At 45.8% G+C, this 20,565-nt stretch overlaps 3 protein-coding genes and 1 long non-coding RNA gene across 5 annotated transcripts; 2 read left to right on the forward strand and 2 right to left on the reverse strand.

The window, feature by feature from the left end:
• Positions 1-2,042: 2,042 nt before the first annotated feature.
• Positions 2,043-5,224, forward strand: LOC117845398 (uncharacterized). Of its 2 annotated transcripts, none has more exons than XM_034726425.2 (4): positions 2,043-2,386; positions 3,563-3,757; positions 3,863-4,106; positions 4,688-5,224. In XM_034726425.2, the coding sequence occupies exons 2-4, from the start codon at positions 3,589-3,591 to the stop codon at positions 5,031-5,033; spliced, it is 759 nt and encodes a 252-aa protein (XP_034582316.1). In that variant the 5' UTR covers positions 2,043-2,386; positions 3,563-3,588; the 3' UTR covers positions 5,034-5,224. The 2 variants fall into 2 exon arrangements, with proteins under 2 accessions (XP_034582316.1, XP_034582317.1); XM_034726426.2 differs by having other exon boundaries at positions 3,567-3,757.
• A 37-nt stretch (positions 5,225-5,261) lies between these two features.
• LOC117845397 (uncharacterized) lies at positions 5,262-8,856 on the reverse strand. Its single transcript, XM_034726424.2, has 2 exons — positions 6,039-8,856; positions 5,262-5,910 (listed from the first exon to the last, which is right to left on the reverse strand). Exons 1-2 carry the CDS (start codon positions 8,779-8,781, stop codon positions 5,555-5,557), a joined length of 3,099 nt encoding a protein of 1,032 aa, XP_034582315.1. The 5' UTR covers positions 8,782-8,856; the 3' UTR covers positions 5,262-5,554.
• Positions 8,857-12,705: 3,849 nt separating this feature from the next.
• LOC140221973 (uncharacterized) lies at positions 12,706-13,484 on the forward strand. Its single transcript, XR_011897477.1, has 2 exons — positions 12,706-13,088; positions 13,188-13,484. It is a non-coding gene; the product is annotated as an uncharacterized lncRNA (long non-coding RNA).
• Positions 13,485-16,390: 2,906 nt separating this feature from the next.
• Positions 16,391-17,251, reverse strand: LOC117844042 (alpha-amylase inhibitor 5). Its single transcript, XM_034724822.2, has one exon. It carries the CDS (start codon positions 17,249-17,251, stop codon positions 16,808-16,810), a length of 444 nt encoding a protein of 147 aa, XP_034580713.1. The 3' UTR covers positions 16,391-16,807.
• Between the last annotated feature and the right edge of the window lie 3,314 nt (positions 17,252-20,565).

Below are 20,565 nucleotides of genomic sequence, written 5' to 3' on the forward strand. Positions count from 1 at the left end.
CGAGGGGCACCACGACGCCTCGCCTCCACGGGCCCCGCCGTCGTGCCCGCCTCCGCCCGACCCCGCCTCGCCATCGCCCCGCGGCCCGAGATCGGCGACAAGGCCGTCCAGCCGCCATTAATTCTACCTCCTACTCGCCGCTGTGCACCACGGCGGCGGTCTTGTCCAGCACGGTGCTGGTCGACGTCGTCCGCATCGCGCCCCGCGGCCCGTGCCGGTGCCGGTGGCGAGGACGGGGAGCAGCAGTAGGGGCCCCGAGGCCGGCGTGTTGGAGAAGACGTCTGGCGTGTCATCGTCATCGGGCGAGGGCGGCGGCAACGCCTTCCCGTGGAGCAAGAACGGCAGCAACCTGCTCCAGTGGCCCGTCGAGGAGGTTGAGACGCTGCGCCAAGGGCCTCAACGGCGGCGTCACCATGCACTTCTACCAGGACGAGTCACGGTCCTCCAACGCCAACGACATCGTCAAGCGCATCGTCGGCAGCACCCTCCCCGTGCTTGACGGCGAGACCCTCTCGCTACGGGTGCTTGTTGACCACTCCATCGTCGAGAGCTTCGCACAGGGTGGGAGGTCCACGGCCACCTACCGGGCTTCCGACGTGGCAAGACGACGCGAGAAGGACCGCGATGCGGAAAAGAAGAGAAGAGGAGGCTTGCAGGAAGGAATGGAGGGGGAGGGGCATCGGTGGAGGGGTAGAGTAGTCATTTTGTGCAACAGGTGCTAAATTTTAGCTCTTCATCCAAACACCCCAAAAGGTTGAAATTTAGCACTTTATTTGAGGGGGCTAAAATTTAGTCCATGCGATCTCCTCCCAAACAGGGTTCTTAGGCTGTTCGCACCGGGAACCGCTAAACGATCCTCCAGTACCGCGGCAGCGGAAAAAACCCCGCACCGTGGTATTGGGAGGCCTCCGGTACGCCAACGGACGACCGACGGTCCGCTACTTCTAGCGGACGCCCAAGGCACCCGCTACCCGCCTCCCAAGACCGCTAGCCCCAACGGGCACCCCCCTCGCGCCTCCGCTCGGACTCGTCGCCACCGCTGGACCCCTGTCGGACCGCCGCTGCCACTGGACCACCGCCGGTGGATCTGTCGCCGCTGGATCCGTCGGGAAGGAGGAGGGGGTAGTGGCAAGGAAGGAGGAGGAGGCAGCGTCGGTGAGGAAGAAGGAGGGGGTGGCGTCGGGAGAAAGGAGGAGGGGGCCGGGGAGGAGAACGGGGCCGATGGAGAGGAAGAGCCAGCGGGTGAGGCGGCGGCGGCAAGGAAGGAGGAGGGGGCGGCGTCGGCGAGGAAGAAGGAGGGGGCAGCGTCGGCGAGGAGGACGGGCTGGGAAGGAGAACGGAGCCGGCGGGGAGGCGGCGGTGGCGAGGAAGGAGGAGGGGGCGGCGTCAGCGAGGAAGGAGGAACGGGTGCCGTCGGGGAGGAGGACGGGGTCGGGGAGGAGAACGGGGCCGGCGGGGAGGCGGCAGTGGCGGGGAAGGAGGAGGGGGCGGCATCGGGAGGAAGGAGGAGGGGGCGGCGTCGGCGAGGAAGGAGGAACGGGCGCCGTCGGGAAGGAGGACGGGGTCGGGGAGGAGAACGGGGCTGGCGGGGAGGAAGCAGCAGCGAGGAAGGAGGAGGGGGGTGGCGTCGGGAGGAAGGAGGAGGGAGCGCCGTCGGGGAGGAGGAGGAGGGGGAGGGGGTGGTAGGGAGAAGGAGGAGGAAGGAGCCGGTGGGAGAGAGAAAGAGGGAGGAATGGGAGGGGGCGGTGGGGAGAACGAGGCATCGGTAGGAGAGGGAGGGAACGGTTGGGGAGAGAGAGGGGAGGGGAATAAAATATGGGGTAGTTGGTATAGAGTATGAAATATTGAGTAACATGGGTGCGGGAGAAATTGGTATAGGGAGAATCTTGATGACTAGGATAAAATATTCTATTTAGATGATGAAAATAAAGTATGACGAGTGTGGACAATAACTGCAGAAGTGAGAGCATAGTTGAAGTACATGTCCTTTTAACGGGCTGGCACGGTGGCACCCAACGGAACGGGCCGGGGCTTTCTCGTCTGGTACGGAGCCAGCTGTACCCAACAAAGGCAACAAATCTTCTCCCGTTTCGTTTCCCCTCCCATCCTCTCCCCGGCGGCGCCGCGGCGGCGACGAAAGAGCGCGCGCCCCCTCTTCCTTCCCGTCTCCCCGGCCCTTTCGCCGCCCCCCATCGAGCGCCGTCCGCGGACCGAGGGTGCCTCCGCGCCTAGTTCAGCCGGCGCGGAACGCGCCGCCTGCTCGCCCCACCGCGAAGGGGTTCGTCTCTCGCGGCGGCCGCCACCGCCGTCGTCCTACTCCTCGGCGCTCGTGGACGGGCGCGGGGAGGGGATCCGTCCGGGCTTGGATCGGCTTCTTCCCCACCTGGTAAGGAAACCCTAGCCACCTTGCTTGGTTGCTTGGGCGGATTGCGCGCGCCCTGTTCCGCGGGATCTTCCCTGTGCTGCGCGACCCGCGAGGGATCAAATCCGAGAGTTTTCCTGCTCCAGTTCGCACAATTCGTTGCGAATTCCTTTTCTGCGAGGAGGGGGTACGGGTAGAAGCTGTCAAAGTTTGCGAATAAGTTGAATTTTGCTTTGGGGGTTCAGTTCGATCCCCACGGCTACACGTTATGCCAGCCCCATGTTTGGGAGGAGGTCGGGTCTAAAGCTGCCTGCTTTTTCTCTGCCGTGCTGGATGTTACAAATTGTTCTTGCGCTGCAGCATTATCTGATAGACTTGCTCTATGTGCTCGGATGTTACTACTAGTTAGGTGCATTTTAGGAAGGCTGAAAGGATAAAGTTATACTTCACCGCAAAATATGCACCAATAAATTCTAGTTCTTCAGTGTAGCGTGCACAATTGTCCGTACCTGTTGATCTGTTTTGTAGAAAATTACTTATTAATTCATCCACCCGGCATCCACCCAATCATTGGTTGATTAAAACTATTGTTTCACACCCATGTTTGGGAGGAGGTTGGGCAAAGCTGCGGGCTTGTTCACAAATTGTTCTTGTGCTGCAGCATTATCTGATATCTATGGACTTGCTCTGTGGATTAACTGGATCCCATGTATTTTTGGATCATTTATTCATTTGTAAAGCCATATTTGTGGTGTTTTCAATAGTACATAGCTAACACAGCTTACACTGAGCAATATCCTGCACTGTTCTGTTCCTTTGCAACCACTGTTGCCTTTCATGCTCCAGATCCATGCATCAACTTTGCCACATCATTCTGGTGTCTTTCTGCTTTCCTGGGTTCACCTGACAACTTAGTTTGAGTGAGACTGTTTGAATCTTACAACTTAGTTTGATCAAACACTAGTAATAGATTTGTTTTATTGCCGAAGACGCATTGCCCATACGCCCAAGCAAAATAATGTAGATCAATTATACGATTGAAATATAGAAAGTTAGGTCCTTTGGGTTTTTCTTTACTCTAAAGAACTTTCCTGTTTCATCATAAGTATAACTCTGGAGCAATATGCCAATAACTTATTTGCTTATTGCCTTTGATGTTATCTTATTTTTCTATCTACTCAATATTTCATTTCTGGACAGTCAGTTGTTGAACTTGGAGTTAGACAATGGATCTGGAGACAGAGAATCGTCTTGCCTCTTTACTACTTGAAGAGGCACGTAGATTACAGGCTGAGGCTGACAGGGAAGGTGTTCATGCATATCTGCGAAAGCCTAATGTAAGGCATCGCCCAAACTCACGGTTCCTCACAGCCACAGTTCGTGGAGTTCAGCAAGGTTAGGATTGTGCTCCTTTGAATTGCCCTGGTGTTAGTTTCTTGAATGATGAACCTGCATCAAATCTTTTGTGCATCTGAATTGAAATACGCTGTTGTCCTGCAGCAAACCGTGTTGTGGAGGTCAATGAAATGTGGCATGCTAGGGAAAAGGAACTGGAGTTGGAGTCAAAGATGAAAGGCAGAAGTAAAGATCGTGATGATTATAGAGGCGAGAAGCGGAAAAGTGAATTGAGAAACCATAGCTCTAGCTCAAGGGTTCAACAAGAAGGGACTACTTATAACATTTCTTACTCAGACCAGGAGGATGGTCTCAGGGATGATGAAATTGAAAGATTTCTTCATTCTAGGTCAGTTTGAATATTCATTATTTTCTTTAATGCCATAAATATCCATTATTTTTTTATGTAACACCTGCATATAACAATATTATTTTACTCGTGATCTTATATGAATAACCACACAATCTGTGTACACCTTCAATAGTACTCCCTTTGTCCGTCAATCTAAGGTGTTTTTTGTTTTGAAAAAGTTAAACTTTTGTAGATTTTGGCCAACAACTTAGTTAGATTATATGTATGTTCGAAATACTACATTTGTATCAATAGATCAGTATTCGAAATACTTTTAGGATGATGTTGATTTTGTAGCAATTGACAATATAATGTAAGAGAAATCAATGATCGAAATCTACTTTTAAAGACTTCCTTGAGTCCTCGTAAAATACGCCTTACATTGATGGATGGTGGGAGTACCACATTATCTATGCGTGGTAAAGAATAAAAAACCACATTATTCTATTGATGATGGCTTGTATCCTATAATGTGGTATATTTAAATATGCTGTTTACCGTTCTATCTTTTACCTCTTTCCTTGTGTTTCCTATCAGCAATTTTGTTGGTAACATGTGTATTCTTGCTATTTTGTTAGGGTGAAGCGAGGGCGTGGGGCCATTGGTTCTCGGATGGATGAGCCTGGTCCATACCTTGATTCGTCGTCTCGTGGTCATGATATTGGACCTAGTGCTGATATACGTATGGAAGAAAAATGGGAACGTCGAGTACAAGGCCCAGAGAAGCCTTCATTTTTGAGATCCAAGTCTCCTGACGATCATTGGTGTAAGGAAATGTTGGATGGAAGGGGATCGAGCTCTGAACCACAGAGCAAGAAGGAAAAGAAAAGGAAGTCTGGGAAAAAAGAGAAGCGAGATAAAAAGAAAGAAAAGGATGCGAAGAAGTCCAAGCATCGCCATCACAAAAGCCGAAGAAGGGAGTGAACGAGTGATGTTCTGTTAGCGGGCAGAAAAATGTACACAACAGTTCTGCCCCAAAAGTAACAGCTAGCTGATAGTTTGCTGTAACTTGAAGCCTGTACTGTATAGGAAACATGACATCGTGTAGAATGGATTACGTGTTCTTATAATACTGTGTTGTTGCGGTTTTAATATCTGAAAGAACTGTCTTGTTATTTTTTCTTTTCCATGTTGCATGTTAACATCTCCACATTCGAAGCAAACTCTGATTGTCATTTCAATTCACCCATAACAGGGAATTAGCAATGTCAAAAGCACAAGCAAATCGGTAAGAAAGACTGTCAACAAGGCAGTGTCTGGGCTGGATTTAACAACCTCCTTTGCCTTCGTCTCCTTTCCTGTTTGCTTTGCCCACTCCCCAACTTCTTAGCATTCCATTCCACAAGAACTTTTTTGGGCAGGTAAGCAGTTTAAGATTCAACACAGTTGCTGTTCATTATAACAGCTACTACGTAGTATGAATGCTTGACACAAGACAGATGACCTTAGACTTCTCTTTTTTCTTCTGGTGTAGGTGCATGAGATGGTGAGGCTAAAGGAGGAGGAGGTTTGTGCAGAGCCAGTTTCTGATAGACATCCCGCATCTCTGGCCTAAACTGAGGAGAAGTTTGCAGGCAAGCAAATGCCACTTCCACAAGAACAGCAACTTCTTTCTTCTCCACAACTGTTGGTGTTAATGGGCGCTTGTCCAACATATCCTCCATCGCAAGCTCTTGATGCTGTCCTGTGGCAGCAAGGGACTGCAGCTCCATGGGGTATCTCCCCATAACAATCTCCAGCACAACTACACCAAAGCTGTAGACATCGCATTTTGTTGTCACCACTGATGTGTAAGAAAGCTCTGCATCAAAATAAAAAATCTGAATCAATAATATAATCAAACATCAAACCAAACTGCATTATATTTGATATTTTCAAATGGTAACAAGAATATATTTACTCTGTAGAAGAAACTAACTGAGCACATACCGGGTGCTATATAACCATATGTTCCTGCTAGTTCACTCCAATTGGATGAATCAGGCTTTAGCATCCTTGCTATTCCAAAATCTGAAACATAAGCATTGAAATCTGCATCTAGCACGATGTTGTTACTTGTTATATCACGATGGATTATTGGTGGGTCGCATTCATGGTGCAAGTAGTAGATAGCCTGAGCCACGTCCCTTGCAACAGCAACTCGCTTCTGCCAGTCCAAGTCCTTTGCAAGTTCCTCATTTCCCAGGATAACATGAAGGTTTCCTCTCTCAATGTAATCATACACTAGAAATTTGTACCTTGGATGGGAACAAAACCCATACATCTTGACGATGCTTCTATGCCGGATCTTTGTCAACACTTTGATTTCACTAAGAAATCTTTTTTCATCGCTCATCGCCTCTTCAGTTTGGTGAAGCCTTTTCACTGCAACCAATCTCCCCTCTTGAAGCTGAGCTTTGTAGACAGTGCCATACCCTCCTGAGCCAACGATGTACCTATCACTGAAGTTTTCTGTTGCCCTACTAATATCCTCAAATGCTAGTTTCCCGTCGAAGTTCCACACTGAAAGCACATCTCTTGTATCTGTGGCCGTAGTTTTTTGTGGTCTTTTCCTTTTGGGAATAATTATAACTATAATAAAAATTATGATGATAACAGCTATGCACACTGGGATAGAAATAGCTAGCACGAAGCTGTGAATTCTTCTTTTGTGATATTCCACTATTGGAGCTGGAGGGCATGTTGGCAGGCCCGAGATATTACCACAGAGACCTTTGTTGTGGACGAACCATGTTATTGAGGCATCAAGGAATAGTCGTCCCTCTGGAACCGGTCCTTCCAAATTGTTGTATGACACATCAAGTGTTGACAAACTAATCATTCTACCGAAGGAGGATGGAATGCTTCCATTGAACTGATTGTGTGAGAGGTTCAGGAACTCCAACATTCCCAAGTTCCCGAGCTGTGCTGGTAGCTCACCTGTGAGCTTGTTGCTGCTTAGATCCAATACAATCTGCAGGTTCTCCAGGTTACCAATGGCCAATGGCAAATATCCACTCAAGTTGTTGTGGTCAATCATCAAGCACTGTAGTTTAGTACAACTGCCAAGCTCTTCTGGTATCGACCCGCTAAACTTATTGTGAGATATATCAAGGAACTGCAAATTTCTCATCCGACCAAGTTCAGAAGGTATATGACCAGAAAATTGGTTACGTGATAGGTTGAGCGAGTACATGTTGCCTAGATTGCCTAATTCTGGTGGTATGTTGCCAGTTAAGTTGTTTGTGTGTAGTGAAAGTGCCACCAGGTTTACCAGGTTTGATAACTCCAGTGGCAAGCTCCCAGAAATCATGTTTTCAGAAATAATCATCTTTGTTAAATTGATGCTTAAAGCCCATGTTTTTGACAATTGCCCACTGAGGTTGTTTCGTCTTAAGCCTACTTCAATAAGATGTGGGTATGGCCCAAGATTTGATATATCTCCCATCAGGTGGTTGAAAGACAGGCCAAGCTGCTTCAGGCTGTTGCATGTTTGAAGGCTCTTAGGAATGGTGCCCGTGAACAAGTTGTCACCAACGTTGAACCATTGGAGTTTCCCTCCTTTGCAGAAACCAGAGGGCAACTCCCCCGTGAGAGAGTTATTTGATAGATAGAGCGTAACTAAGTGTGTAAGATTTGCTAATTCCCGAGGCAGAGGACCTGACAGCATGTTGCCAAAGAGTGTTAGCGTTGTGATGCTTGTGAGGTTCGCAAGAGTTGCAGGAATTGAACCTGAGAGCTGGTTCAAGGATAGATGCACCGTGTTGATACCCACTAAAGTGCCAAGCTCTTCTGGGATTGAGCCCACAAACTGGTTGTCAAAAAGGTCAAGGTTGAATAGGTTAGTAAGGTTACCCAAGCTGGAAGGAACGGGGCCACTCATTTGGTTCCCAAATAAAACTAGAGTGCTCAGATTGAGCAGCAACCCTATCTCTTGGGGAAGGAATCCACTGATCTCATTGTTAAGGAGATAAACTGAGTTTAGCTCTGTGAGATTCGCCAAGGAGACTGGGATTCCACCACTCAATCGGTTATCCGAAAGGTCAAGCCAAAACAAGTTGATGAGATTGCCTACAGAATATGGTATGAAACCTGATAGATGGTTGCTGCTAAGGATCAACATACTTAGTCTGGTCAAGTTCCCTAGGTTTTCTGGTATTTGGCCAGTTAGCGAGTTGACACTGAGATCAAGGTAGGAGAGTGCATTCAGGGAGGTGACAGACGGTGGGATTTCTCCATGAAGGCTGTTGAAGCTGAGATCGATGTATGTGAGGAATGGGAGTGCTGAGAAGTTGAGCTCACCAATCTGGCCATTGATGCTGGAGTTCTTCAGGGAGATTCTGGTCACCACCAGCGATTTGCGGTTGCCACGGTGCACCGTGCTGCACGCGATGCCCGTCCAGTTGCTGCTGCATGGGCTCATTCCCTGCCGCCATGAGTCCAGTGCCACCGAGCTTCGCAGGGTGGATTTCCACTGAAAGAGAGCTTCTTCCTGGGATCGCAGAGACACGCCTCCATGATGCGTCACCGCATCAGCGTGCAGGTAGAGGCAACCTACCAGGAACAAGGTAAAAACTAGCGCTAGTGTGGGTTGCACCTTTGAGTGGAAAGTTTCCATGATTTCTTCTTTGTTTTCTAGGTACGTAGAACGAGAGATGGTCGCTTTGTCGAATTGGAATTGGAGGCTATACATGGTGTGCTGCGCGTATATGTAGCGACATCTGATAACAGTGGCCTGGACATGTATATTACACTGAAGGAAAAGCAAAGGACTTACAAGTATTGAATTCATTCAAGTTGGCATTTGGCTCCATTCAACAGTGCATACTAGTCGTTTCCTCTTGAACTGGAAGCTTCATTTTTCCTTCACGCCAGCCAACTAATATAAAGTACTTCGATTCTGACCTAAATGCGCTGAAATGTATGAAAAAGCACTCAGGTCCCTATCTTTCATTGTGTGGACAGCCTAGCATGCATAGACTATCCCTGCGGTCACGAAAGTGTCCTTGTTTTGAGAAATAATGCAGTTAATAGAAAAATGAAACTTTAGCCATATCGACATCATATCTTTTTTCAAAATTAGGATTGGACATGTGGAAACCATTTGAGTGTATAGAATTTATCTTGAAAAGCAATTTTATAATTTTACGATTTTAATTTTACGTACGTAAAAATTAATTCCTCCCTTTACCACAAATCTTGATAGAGAAAGGAAGCATATAGAGATTGATCAACAAGAGCTAGAAGACTTCAATAGTGCCGGGTCAAGCATGCTTGACAGCGATAACCTCATTCCAAGTTAATGCGGTAGCTGACAAGAAGACTTGACCACATGGGATATATCAAGTCATTATAAGCATGCACGGGTGCTTTCAGTCCAACTTGTTTCCTAGTAGCATGCTAGGTGGGGAAATAATAATTGGACAATCGAAAGACTCTGCTGCCTGCTTGATGGACAACAACTGCTGGACTCTCAGTCTGCCGGTCGTCACAACATGTACAGTCCAGCACATCGATCAGCACGGTCGGATTACAGGGCCATTCATAAGCAAAATTTCCAATCAACAGCCTGATATTATCATGCATTTTTTTTTGTTTTTATGAAGTAGTAGAGCTCGCAATCATGGGTATTTTTGTGCTATCTCAGGTAGAACGAAGGAGATTTGGTATTGCAATAACAACAACATTTATTGGTGTTTTGGACAAATTACATAGGCCGACAAATCATCACGGAAGTCGTTCCTAGTGGGAGCCCGATCTCAGCTGCTGAAGCGACGTCATTCTACTGACCGGGCATGTTTTAACTTGCAACTGTTATGCTTTGGAGTTCACACCGTGGTAAAAAAAAAAGGAAAAAAAAGTTGTATTTTCACCCTCCAACTATCAGCCTGATTTCCAACCTACAGAAGGAGCATCCAATTATCAAAATCGGACATAAAGGACCATCCAATTGGCAAATTTTGCCCTTTTTAGTTTCAAGGGTGGTTCTGCATTTCCTAGAAATTTTAAAATTTAGATTTAATTAAAACATCATAATTAATTCATTTCAAAATCAAAAAAATATGAAATTGTTACTAAATTTTTTTTCTAAAAACATAGCCTGTGTGTTTGTACCCTATTTGAAGTCGTTTACATTTTATTTGTTACTATTCCTAGTATTTTATTTTATTGATCATAATAAAACACAAGGAACATGAACAAATAAGTTCAAATAACACCAAATAGGCCACCAACACATATGTTACATTTTCAGAAATTTTTTTGGCACAAATTTGATATTTTTCCTGATTTCAAATGCATTAGTTATGAGTTTCTTTTATTAAACCTAAACTTTTTCAATTCATAGGATGGCCACCCATAAAATCACCCAAAGGGCTAAAGGGTCAAATTTGTTCAGTTTTGATAGTTGGATGGTCATCCATGACCAGTTCTGTAGATTGAAAATCAGACTTTTGTGATAGTTGGAGGGTGAAAATAGAACTTTCTCTTAAAAAATAAGACTTTGCCACACTGTGCACGTACGTGACACAAAGGTGCGAAAGAATTGTTGATAAAGAAAGAAAGCGGATAGATCAACTAGAAGACTAATAAAGCAGTGCCGGATCTAGCATACATGACAACAATGTCCTTTGATGTTAACACGGTGGCTGACAAGGAGACTTGACTATTTTGAAACCAGAGTCATTATATAGTCTGTGGCCAAATCTCGCTCTCTCTGGTAGAAGCACTGCAGCAGCATTGGATCATGATCAAGAAGAGGAGCTAGGGATTTGGCTGGGTCGATTTTGGGTCGGTTGTCAGTGGAACTGGGCTTTAGCATGTGCTAAGTAGGCCCACCTCATCAGTTCCCTGAGGTAAAAAAAAAAGATGTTTCAAACCGGTGTCATTTTGACGGAAAACTAGCAGCACGGGTAGAGAAGGGATTGAAAAATTCAAATAGTAGCATATAATGGAAGCGAAGGATTTTTTTTTAGAGAGCAACGCTTAACGCCGACCTGAACATTTGACTGAGACAGGCAAGTTTGGCATACAAGATTTGTGGAAAGGGTGGTACCAAAGAAAAGATATAAAGTGCTTCCACCATATATGAAGTTGTATCGTTATTTCACTTTGGTATAACAAGTTGCAAACATTGCACCCACCATACACTAAATTGTCTATTGCGTGCATATACAGTCCACTGTACACCAGTAGTGCGTATTCTGCAGACAAGGCACATTGACGAGGACATGGAAGGGTCTAGGCGCTTTCTAGAAGAACGTGAGGGGCAAAAACACAAAATCCACATTCAGATTGTAAGTGCACCGGCAAAACAAAAAAACTGCAGCATAAATTCCATTTTCATCATATTGTCGCTAAAGTATTCGTGAGCTGATACTACTATGTAGAATGCCATGGCATTTTGAGAGGACTCAAATGTACAGCATCCAAAGTGAGACATATTGATAAGAAATATGAAAAATTTAGTACGTCTTGCATTGTCAAATGTAGTGACATTCACAACACCAAATATAGTCCTAAAATAAAGTGATTTTTTGTTTCTCCTTTCTTTATTTATAAAGTGATTTTTTGTTTCTCCTTTCTTTATTTTATTTAAGATTGCTGGATCCTATACTGGTTTTATACGGAACCTGGAAAAGGTATTATCTTCCCAAGACCATACCTATTCCCTATCCCAAATGTTATGCCTCCACCTCAGTATACGATGCAGTAAAAATTTCGTAGGCGCCATTTTCAACCGTATGTCACTATATTCCGCAAGTTAATGTATGGTATTGTCATATTTGCAATTTGTTGGATCAAAATGAAACAACGATGCAACTTCATGTACGGTGAATGCACTTTACTGAAAAATCTATTGCGTATATTACATTTACAATTGGATCTCCTTCCCCCAATTCCAAGGATATAGCTTTACTGAGTCAAGGAGGAAGCACGGTGGAGCCCGCAATGTTGAGTTTCCACTCGCCCGGAGGTTTTCACCCTCGCGGTCGATCAGCGTCACGACAAGCACATGGCAGGTCCCACCATTTCATTCTCTTTCCACCTTCTGCAGTCCTCAACCGTATGCATATGATGGGCCCTGCAACCTTATCTAATCTTTTCCTCTCCCGTTCACTTTTCTTTTACCAGCTCTCTCTCCTCTCCTCAAGCCGAATCAGTCGTCAGGCCCTGGATTTCAAAAAGTTCTCTAAATTTTTCTTCAAAATTTTCCCCCAAATGTTTTTCTATGAACTTTTTGTCGTATAATTCTATCTGGTCGCCCTTAAATTCGACTGCCCCGGTGGAGCCAGAGCACTACCACCAGATCAGAGGCAGCAAAGGGCATGTAAGGGAATGCTATAGTTTTCTACTGCACATAAAGAATTTATAAAAAAAAATCAAAGGAATTCACTAGTAGGTGACCACCATGTATGTTACTATCAAAATTCTCCAAGCGAAAAGATCAGCTGCTGCCTGGATTGCTTGCAACCACATGGTCCACATACACATGTGGCGTAGTGCCTTCTCCGATCCACTGGGCTGCTGCTAGCAAGCCTGCACACTGGCCGGCCGGGTGGTCAAAGTTGGCGTGCGTGGCTTGTCGGTCGTCACCCGTGGTCATCTGGCACAGCTCCTGTGGTTCTCGTCACTCACCGCAGAAGCTTCGTCCAGTACGTGGAAGCTACTGAGACAAACAAACGCGCCTACTTATCTGCCTGAGCTCTGTATCGGTTGCCATGGCGGCGACGGCGAGCATAGGCGGCGGCAGAAGGCTGGCGTTGGCGGCCACGCTGCTCTGCGCCGCCGCGGCCATGGCCGCGGCACAGAAGGCATCCGGCGTGCGCGTCACCTACGATTGGACGTCATCTTACCGCCCGCAGGAGACCAACTGGGACCTCAAGAGCTCCAGCGTGTACTGCGCCACCGCCACATTTGACGTCATGCCACTGTCATGGCGCATGAAGTACGGTTGGACGTCCTTCTGCGGACACGTCGAACCCGGCGGGGACATCTGAGGCGTGTTCTAAATTTTGATCTTTTTTAGGTGCACTGATCGGTGTCCTGCACACAGTAAATAAAAAATAAAAGATATATCCATTCCATGCTATGCTGCAGGTGCTGGGACGGGTAAAATCACAGTGAGGATCGTGGACCGGTTGCTCCAACGGCGGCCTGGACCTGGAATACGACACCTCGTTCAGCAAGATCGACTCCGACGGCCAGGGCGTGAACAACGGCCACCTCACCGTAAGCTACCAGTTCGTCGACTGCCATGATGATGATTTGCCTCCGCCAGCGACGCCGGCCATTGTGACACCAGCGCCGCATGTTGTACCGCCGCCTAGCTAGGAACATAAGGCTGCACAATTTCATTGTACGATTATCAAAACTGAGAATCAGGTAATTGTGCTAGCAGAGTGTTATGGGGATGAAACTTCTTTCACATATGATAAAACTTTTCTCATAAATGATCTTGCTAAATCAGCAAAATTACGAACGTGACATGAAATTTAATATCCATTAAAATTTTTATGAAACTTCATTGAAAATGGCGTAACTACATGCGTATCATTCGTACATCCCCAGCTGCGTTTGTGTGAGCGTACTCGAATACTTCCGGCGCCGCAAATATAAGAATTTCTAGCAATTCTAGGATAACGCAAAAAAAAAAAGAGAAAGTCCATTCTGCCCATCATTAAACAACATGGATAGACGGATAAAATATTAATGAATTTTTAATAACTAAAAGACCAGCTCGAGCTATTCGATTGCGCATTGTGAGTCACAAGTCAAACGTTTTCACGCGAAATATGAAGGATCTTCCTTTATTAGCATCCCACCTATACTTCATTACTAATAGCACTAGCAGTTAGTTTAAGTACCCTTATTTAAAACATCGGTCAATTATCTACGCATCTAAATGACTACTTCCTCCAGCCCAAATTATAAGTCGTTTTGACTTTATTAGATTCATAGACTTTATTATGCACTTAGATATACCCCATATCTAGATGCATGATAATATCTATGCATCTAAAAAAGCCAAAACGAACTATAATTTGGAACGGAGGGAGTATAAGAAAATCAACTAAAAGTTGTGGTCCGAATAGCCTCATTGTTTAATGTAAAGTTTGTCTCCATCCCGAGCCTTATAGAAAAATTATGAATTTATCAAATAAGTTAAAAATCAAAATACAAATGCATCATGCCAGCTCAAAGTGCCAACATGGAGAGATACAGATAGTAACTGAGGTATCGATGCTTGTGGATAACACTAGTAGAACTTATGTGCTACTAACTCGACTTATCAGTATCTGTTCAAATTTTAACCGACATGCCACACCTCACACAGTCAGATTGCTTAATGAAGTCCTCATGAGAAGCTGGCCATCCACAATAATTTTTTGTAATTACATTATTCATATCAACATACCCTAATAATATATGTGAAATTTTTGTTTATATATCATTTTGGGGGCATACAGGCATAGTTTTGATCACCGCCTTGGTTGTTCCACTACTTGTATCCTTTTTGTGCTTGGTATTTTATCTTCGATTCAGAAATCACCAAAAAGGTCAGCTATCTATATGCAACAACTACTCTAGTCTGTTTGGTAGATCTCCATCTGATTCTGATTTTCTATGGGAGCTGATTCTCCGAGAGAAGTGATTCTGCGGCTGAAAGTGATTCTCTTTGATTCTCTAACGTAAACTCTTAAAATCAGGATAGAGAATCACTTCACAGAATCAAGAGAAGCTACTTTTTTCAGCTCCTAACCTCTTAGTTCATTTTAGAGAATCACTTCTCTCTGAAAAACTGTTTAGCAGATCTTCTGCTAGATTCAGCAGAGAATCAGCTCTATGTGCTCTACCAAACGCACCCTGAATACTCACCTCTATCAAGAGTTCGAGACATTAGGCTTTAACTTTTAAGATGCTATATGCTTGAATGTAGGTAAAGGTACAAAGGACAAGACAAAGATTAACGTTCAGGACAATGAAGCACCGGTTTGGGGAATAGAAGGAAGAAGTACAGAATTCACGATTATGAATTTTCGCAAATATTACAGGCTACGTGTAACTTTTCAGAAGAAAACAAACTTGGACAAGGAGGTTTTGGTCCAGTCTACAAGGTAAGATAAAGATAACGCACTTGGACAGCCATAAATAAATAAAGATAAAGTTTGGGCTGGAGGGAGTTTTTCCCAATGATTGCAAGTCAGCAAGTGTAAGATGTTTCTTGTGAAGTTAAAAAAATCTTACTAGAAGTTGCATTCTGGAAATCCCTTAGATGTCATGAAAGTAACTATTTTTTTCTAATTTTCTTTGTTAGAAGATAACTGAAATCAATTGAATAGCAAACGATTAGTACTAATCAAAACCTCAGTTGAATTCCTCTCTAGGGTCAATTTCCAGATGGGTTGGAGATAGCAGTTAAGAGGCTTGCTCCACATTCAGGGCAAGGTTTCACAGAATTCAAAAGTGAAATCCAGCTCGTAGCCAAGCTCCAACACACAAATCTGGTCAGGCTTTTGAGATTCTGCTCCCAGGGAGAGGAGAAAATACTCATCTATGAATATTTGCCAAATAAAAGCTTGGACTTCTTTATTTTTGGTACCACTTTTAACGCAAAAACAGGGTACAGGTTCAGGGTTCCAAAGATGATTTCTCTAATATATCTACATTTAAATGCTTTGTAGATGAAACAAGGAGAGCTTTATTAGATTGGCCTAAACGCTTAGTGATAATAGAAGGAACAGCACAAGTACTCCTGTATTTGCATAAGCACTCTCGAATCCAAAGAGATCTTAAAGCAAGCAACATTCTCTTGGACAATGAAATGAACCCTAAAATTTCAGATTTTGGGCTCGCTAAAACATTTAGCACAAATGATTCTGAAGGAAACACAAGAAGGATTGCCGGAACATAGTAAGATTTTCTTATGATCTAGGCCATTACAAAACATAAAAATACAACAATCTGACCAAGAAATTTGCTTTACACATTCGTTCAGTGGCTATATGTCTCCTGAGTACATTTCAGAGGGCATCTCTGTTGGAATTATAGGCATTTTACGATTTATTTTAATCCGAAATATAAAATAAAACATGACACAAACAATAGTATAAGTAGGAGCATGAACATTTGTGTTTATAACAATGAACATAAAGCATGCAATGGAAATAACAGAAAACAAGTAATGAACAAAAAGTTCATGAGAAAGTACCCTACAGCGGGGCTAGTGCTGTGGCACCAGATGCGTTGTTAGTCGACATTTCGAGCCTATTTGGTGTAGTCGATCAAAGTCGATGCCGTGCAGATGTTCGCCGTGCAGTTGCCCCTCCAGGAAGAAGAGGTGCGCAGCGAGCAGTCGCGCAGATGCGGCCCCTAAAACTTGATCGCCCTTATACTCCTCGGGTGCAGAGTCTCAGGGAAGGGTGCAGTTTCAAAGAGCTGCTCTTCCGGTGTGTTATGTGCACACAGAACGTCGGAACGGGGACAACAAAAAGATAGCACAGCAGTAGCTGAAAGTTCGGTGGTTGGTATGTTGAGGACAACCAGACATCTTTATTCCCAAAGCCGGGTTCAATAATTTCTAAGAAAATCGCCAGAACGCATGCATCTCGTACCCCTTATTATTCGGCTCTCACAATTCACACAACGGCAACATTTATTCATTCGATCAAGCTAAGCACCGCATCACAGAGCATGCACTGCATTACTGCGGCAGTAGTCTAACCGCTCGTTGTTCCTTCGGCGCCGAGCGCGTAGCAGAAGGGCCTGCCGTGGATGGTCACCAGGTTGCACTCCGCCTCCGACACGAGCGTCGCGGCGAGGTCGAGCTGCGCGGCCCAGGAGCACGACGGCGACGCCGCCACGCCGCCGGCGGCTGGCATGCCGTCCATCATTATTCTCAGCGCGCCGCACCGGCAGTAGGGCACGATGTCCTTCAGCTCCCTGCAGCACCTCGCCCTGATCGCCGGCAGGGGGACGAAGGGGCCGCGGCCGGGGCCGCAGGTCCGGCGGACAAGGTATGTGCGGCAGCTTTGGAGCGGGTTGAGAGGGATGACCAGCCCGGGCTCGCACCAGTTCGTGCTGGCGGAGGCGGCGGCGAGGGCGGAGAGAAGAACGGCGGCCGAGAGGAGGATGACATAGCTGGAGGAGCTAATAGACGCCATTGTTGCTAGCTTCAACTTCTTGGCGCAGGGATGGAGCAGCATGGCTAGATGATAAGGACTGTAAAGGTAGGAGCAAGCTGGCAATTGACATACTAATTATTTGCGTACTTTTTTTTCGAAATGGAGTCTTGTGGAACTGAAATTAGAATGACACCATGTTTGTGTGATGAAATAATGGAGCTTTAATCTGTTTGTTGGAACAGAGTTTGGGATGTCCTGCAACTAGTGTTTTTTTTTCTGCCGTCATGAGGAAAACTTTACAGCTATACTGGATTGGAGTTTAGCAACTTCACTTTATTTCATCATCATTTTTGTAATCATCTATAGCTGGTGTGCGAAATCACGCACTGATGATGTACGTGATCGACACTCAGTGTGAACTTTCTGTTTGACTTACACGTTCTACACAACACGATAATGATTTAGCAATTACCGCGGCGTTCGTGCAATCAATCGTTGCCTTCCTTTCCTGATTCTTTCCTAAACGAAAGTTTTGCAATCAATCGTTTCCTGATCCTTTCCTTGCTTGCATGACGTGATAATTGCCATGCATCATGCCTAAACGAAAGCTCTGGTGCTGCTGCAGGCCCAGCAATCCTTTTTAGCCGTCCCAACGCTGCCCTCTGCCTTTTTGTCCATGGGATCGTCTTCCCTTGCCGCTTGTGCAACGGGGCCGGTAGCCAGCCATCGCCTTACGTGCCGCCAGCCCCAGTCGATAGCATGGTTGCATGTTGGGAAAAGAGAGACGGCGGGCCGTTGCATCGATCGACGAGTTCGCCTTATTCTGGTGTGATTTGCTAGGCCGCTGCGTCGCCATATGCCCTCTACGAAGCACATCTGGTTCTCTCTACAATATTGTCGCGCCCGGGTAGAGGAGATCGTAATCGGTATCGTTGGCATGACGACGTCTGTCTAACCCTAGCAACTGCACAGGAACGACGAGGAGCAAGCGGCCTAGGCGTTCGCTGTGCCCATCTGTAGACAGGTAATCCCACATCCGTTGCCCATCCATCCATCCATCTCTTTGCACGCTGCCTTGTCTGCTTGTATGGCATGGACTCCCTGACGATGCCCGCAGGGAATAATCTGCCCGGCTACTGACGATGCACGCAGGGATCAGGATGAGAGCGTTCTCGTCACTTTGGCAGGTTATTAGGAGATCGGCGTCTACGGAGGGAACCACCTGAAGCGGCACATCGAGGGCGAGAACAACATCTGCTACAGGTGCACATCCGAAGATGTTTTTCTTGGTAAGTAAACACATCACGTCTTGCCCGTTGCTGCCTTTATATGTGTCTATTTCGTTAGTTGCTTTTCTTTGATCGTAATTGGCTTAAATTTGTGGTCTAAACAGTAGAGATGCATGCATATGTATTTGGTAGTCATGAATGTTCCGATGGATGATTTATGTTGTACACTTATATTTCGGGTATCTCCAATAATGCATGCTGCTAGTACTAACTTTCCTTAGCTATCTCAAATAATTATGCCTATTTCGGCTCTTCTATTGTGGTCGTCGATGCATCTGCTTGAGCTTCGCTATGATCATTAACAAAGCACGGGGTCAAACAATAACAAATGTAGGTATCTACCTTCCCGAGGCTGTTTTTTCTCATGGGCAACTATATGTAGCGCTATCTAGAGGTGTTTCTCGTGAGACAACATGGGTTCTCGCTGAAAAAACAAAGATACGGATCCCATTAGAAAGGGAACAAAGAATATTGTCTACATGGATTGTTAGTTTTATAGATTATAATTTATATTATTATGATATATATGTATAGATGCATTGATATCTATATTACCGTGAGCTTTCTTGTAACCCTATATATTGTTCCGGCGGCTTCAATATGCTTCAAGATTGTGGACGGCTTCTGGTACATGAAGAGTCTAGGAAACACAGGAGACAATTTAGATTGGATACATATCTCTGTAGACGGTTTCTACGCGTGTCAGGGGACCACTATGGGAAATAGGAAAGATGTTGAGTGCCAGGGGCACTCGGCGAAGCCCCAAAAACACTCGGCAAAGCGTTTGACACTCGGCAAACGACACACGGCAAAAATCTTGACAGCAAACACTGGTTCGCCGACTGTTTTGTGTCGGGCACTCGGCAAAGACATTGCCGAGTGCCCAGAAAACACTCGGCGAACAATTATTGAAAAAAATAAAAAAAAACATGTTCCAAACCATCCGCCGCCGCCACCTGCTCCTGCTCCGCCGCCGCCGCCGCCAGCCACCGCCACTGCTTCCCGCCGCCACGCCATGAAGCAGATCCGGTGGAGGGGCGTCGGGCGGCGGCGGATCCGGGGCCGGGGGCGGCGGGGCCGGGGGCGCCGGGCGGCGGGGGGCTCCGGGCGGCGCTGGCGGCGGGGCCGGGGGAAGGTGTGGCGGTAGGGCCGGAGGAGAGGAGAGGGGAGGGGGCCCGCTGGATCCGGCCTCGAGGCGCGCGTGCGGCGGCGGCGGCGGCGGCAGGAGGCGTGCGGCGGCGGCGGCGGCAGGAGGCATGCAGGAGGCAGGAGGCAGGAGGGGAAGAGGCTAGCAGGGGAAGAGAGGAGAGTGGGGGGAGGGGGCCGGGCGGGGGGGGGGGGGGGTGTTTTAATTTGTTGTAGGCCGTCTGTTTGCCGAGTGTCCTACGTGGACACTCGGTAAACGGTTGATTTGCCGAGTGTCCACCATAGGACACTCGGCAAATGTTTTTTGAAAAAAATTTAAAAAATATCCAACAGTTTCAAAAAAAAACAAATTTTCACACGAACCAATATAGGTTCTCTACTGACTATACAAAACGTTTTGTAGTCAAACCGAACTCGACCGTCACTTCGACTCTAAATTTTATCGAATCCTTCTCAAAGTTACTATTCTTCTTCTGAGATGCTTCGGTTTGTAATCATCGTACATGATGAAATGTGCAAAACCTTCTCAATTTTTTTCCACAGCCTCCACGTATTATATCATCACATCATGGCAAATCTCATAATTTTCAGACTTTGATTGTTTTTTTTACAATTTAAAAATACTACTGCCACACGTTCATGGTCGTGTTTCCTGAACAAGATGTTCGAAATTTCTTTTCATTTCATGGGTCAGGTCTCAAATTGGTCCAAATAACATGAATATCATTTTTCTACTCATTTTATTCCATAATTTGAATCACTTGCAGTTCAAATTTGACTTATACCAAAAATTCCCTTGAAATGCAATTAATTAAATAAATATAGCAAATAAATTCAAAAATATACCAAATTTTAACATGGAGTACCACATGTTGTATGTGGGGAGTAGAAAAAATTTCATGATGAAAAGAGAAAAAA

Source organism: Setaria viridis, chromosome 2, assembly GCF_005286985.2.
Source record: "Setaria viridis chromosome 2, Setaria_viridis_v4.0, whole genome shotgun sequence".
Lineage (NCBI taxonomy): Eukaryota > Viridiplantae > Streptophyta > Magnoliopsida > Poales > Poaceae > Setaria > Setaria viridis.

What these genes read in the sequence shown, in the direction of transcription:
- LOC117845397 (XM_034726424.2), bottom strand. Translation starts at nt 8,781, where the DNA reads ATGTATAGCCTCCAATTCCAATTCGACAAAGCGACCATCTCTCGTTCT. An exon ending in ATATGGTTATATAGCACCCG is followed by an intron (nt 5,911 to 6,038) that starts GTATGTGCTCAG and finishes ATTTTGATGCAG; the next exon opens with AGCTTTCTTACACATCAGTG.
- LOC117844042 (XM_034724822.2), bottom strand. Translation starts at nt 17,251, where the DNA reads ATGGCGTCTATTAGCTCCTCCAGCTATGTCATCCTCCTCTCGGCCGCC.
- LOC117845398 (XM_034726425.2), top strand. Translation starts at nt 3,589, where the DNA reads ATGGATCTGGAGACAGAGAATCGTCTTGCCTCTTTACTACTTGAAGAG. An exon ending in AGTTCGTGGAGTTCAGCAAG is followed by an intron (nt 3,758 to 3,862) that starts GTTAGGATTGTG and finishes GTTGTCCTGCAG; the next exon opens with CAAACCGTGTTGTGGAGGTC. An exon ending in GAAAGATTTCTTCATTCTAG is followed by an intron (nt 4,107 to 4,687) that starts GTCAGTTTGAAT and finishes CTATTTTGTTAG; the next exon opens with GGTGAAGCGAGGGCGTGGGG.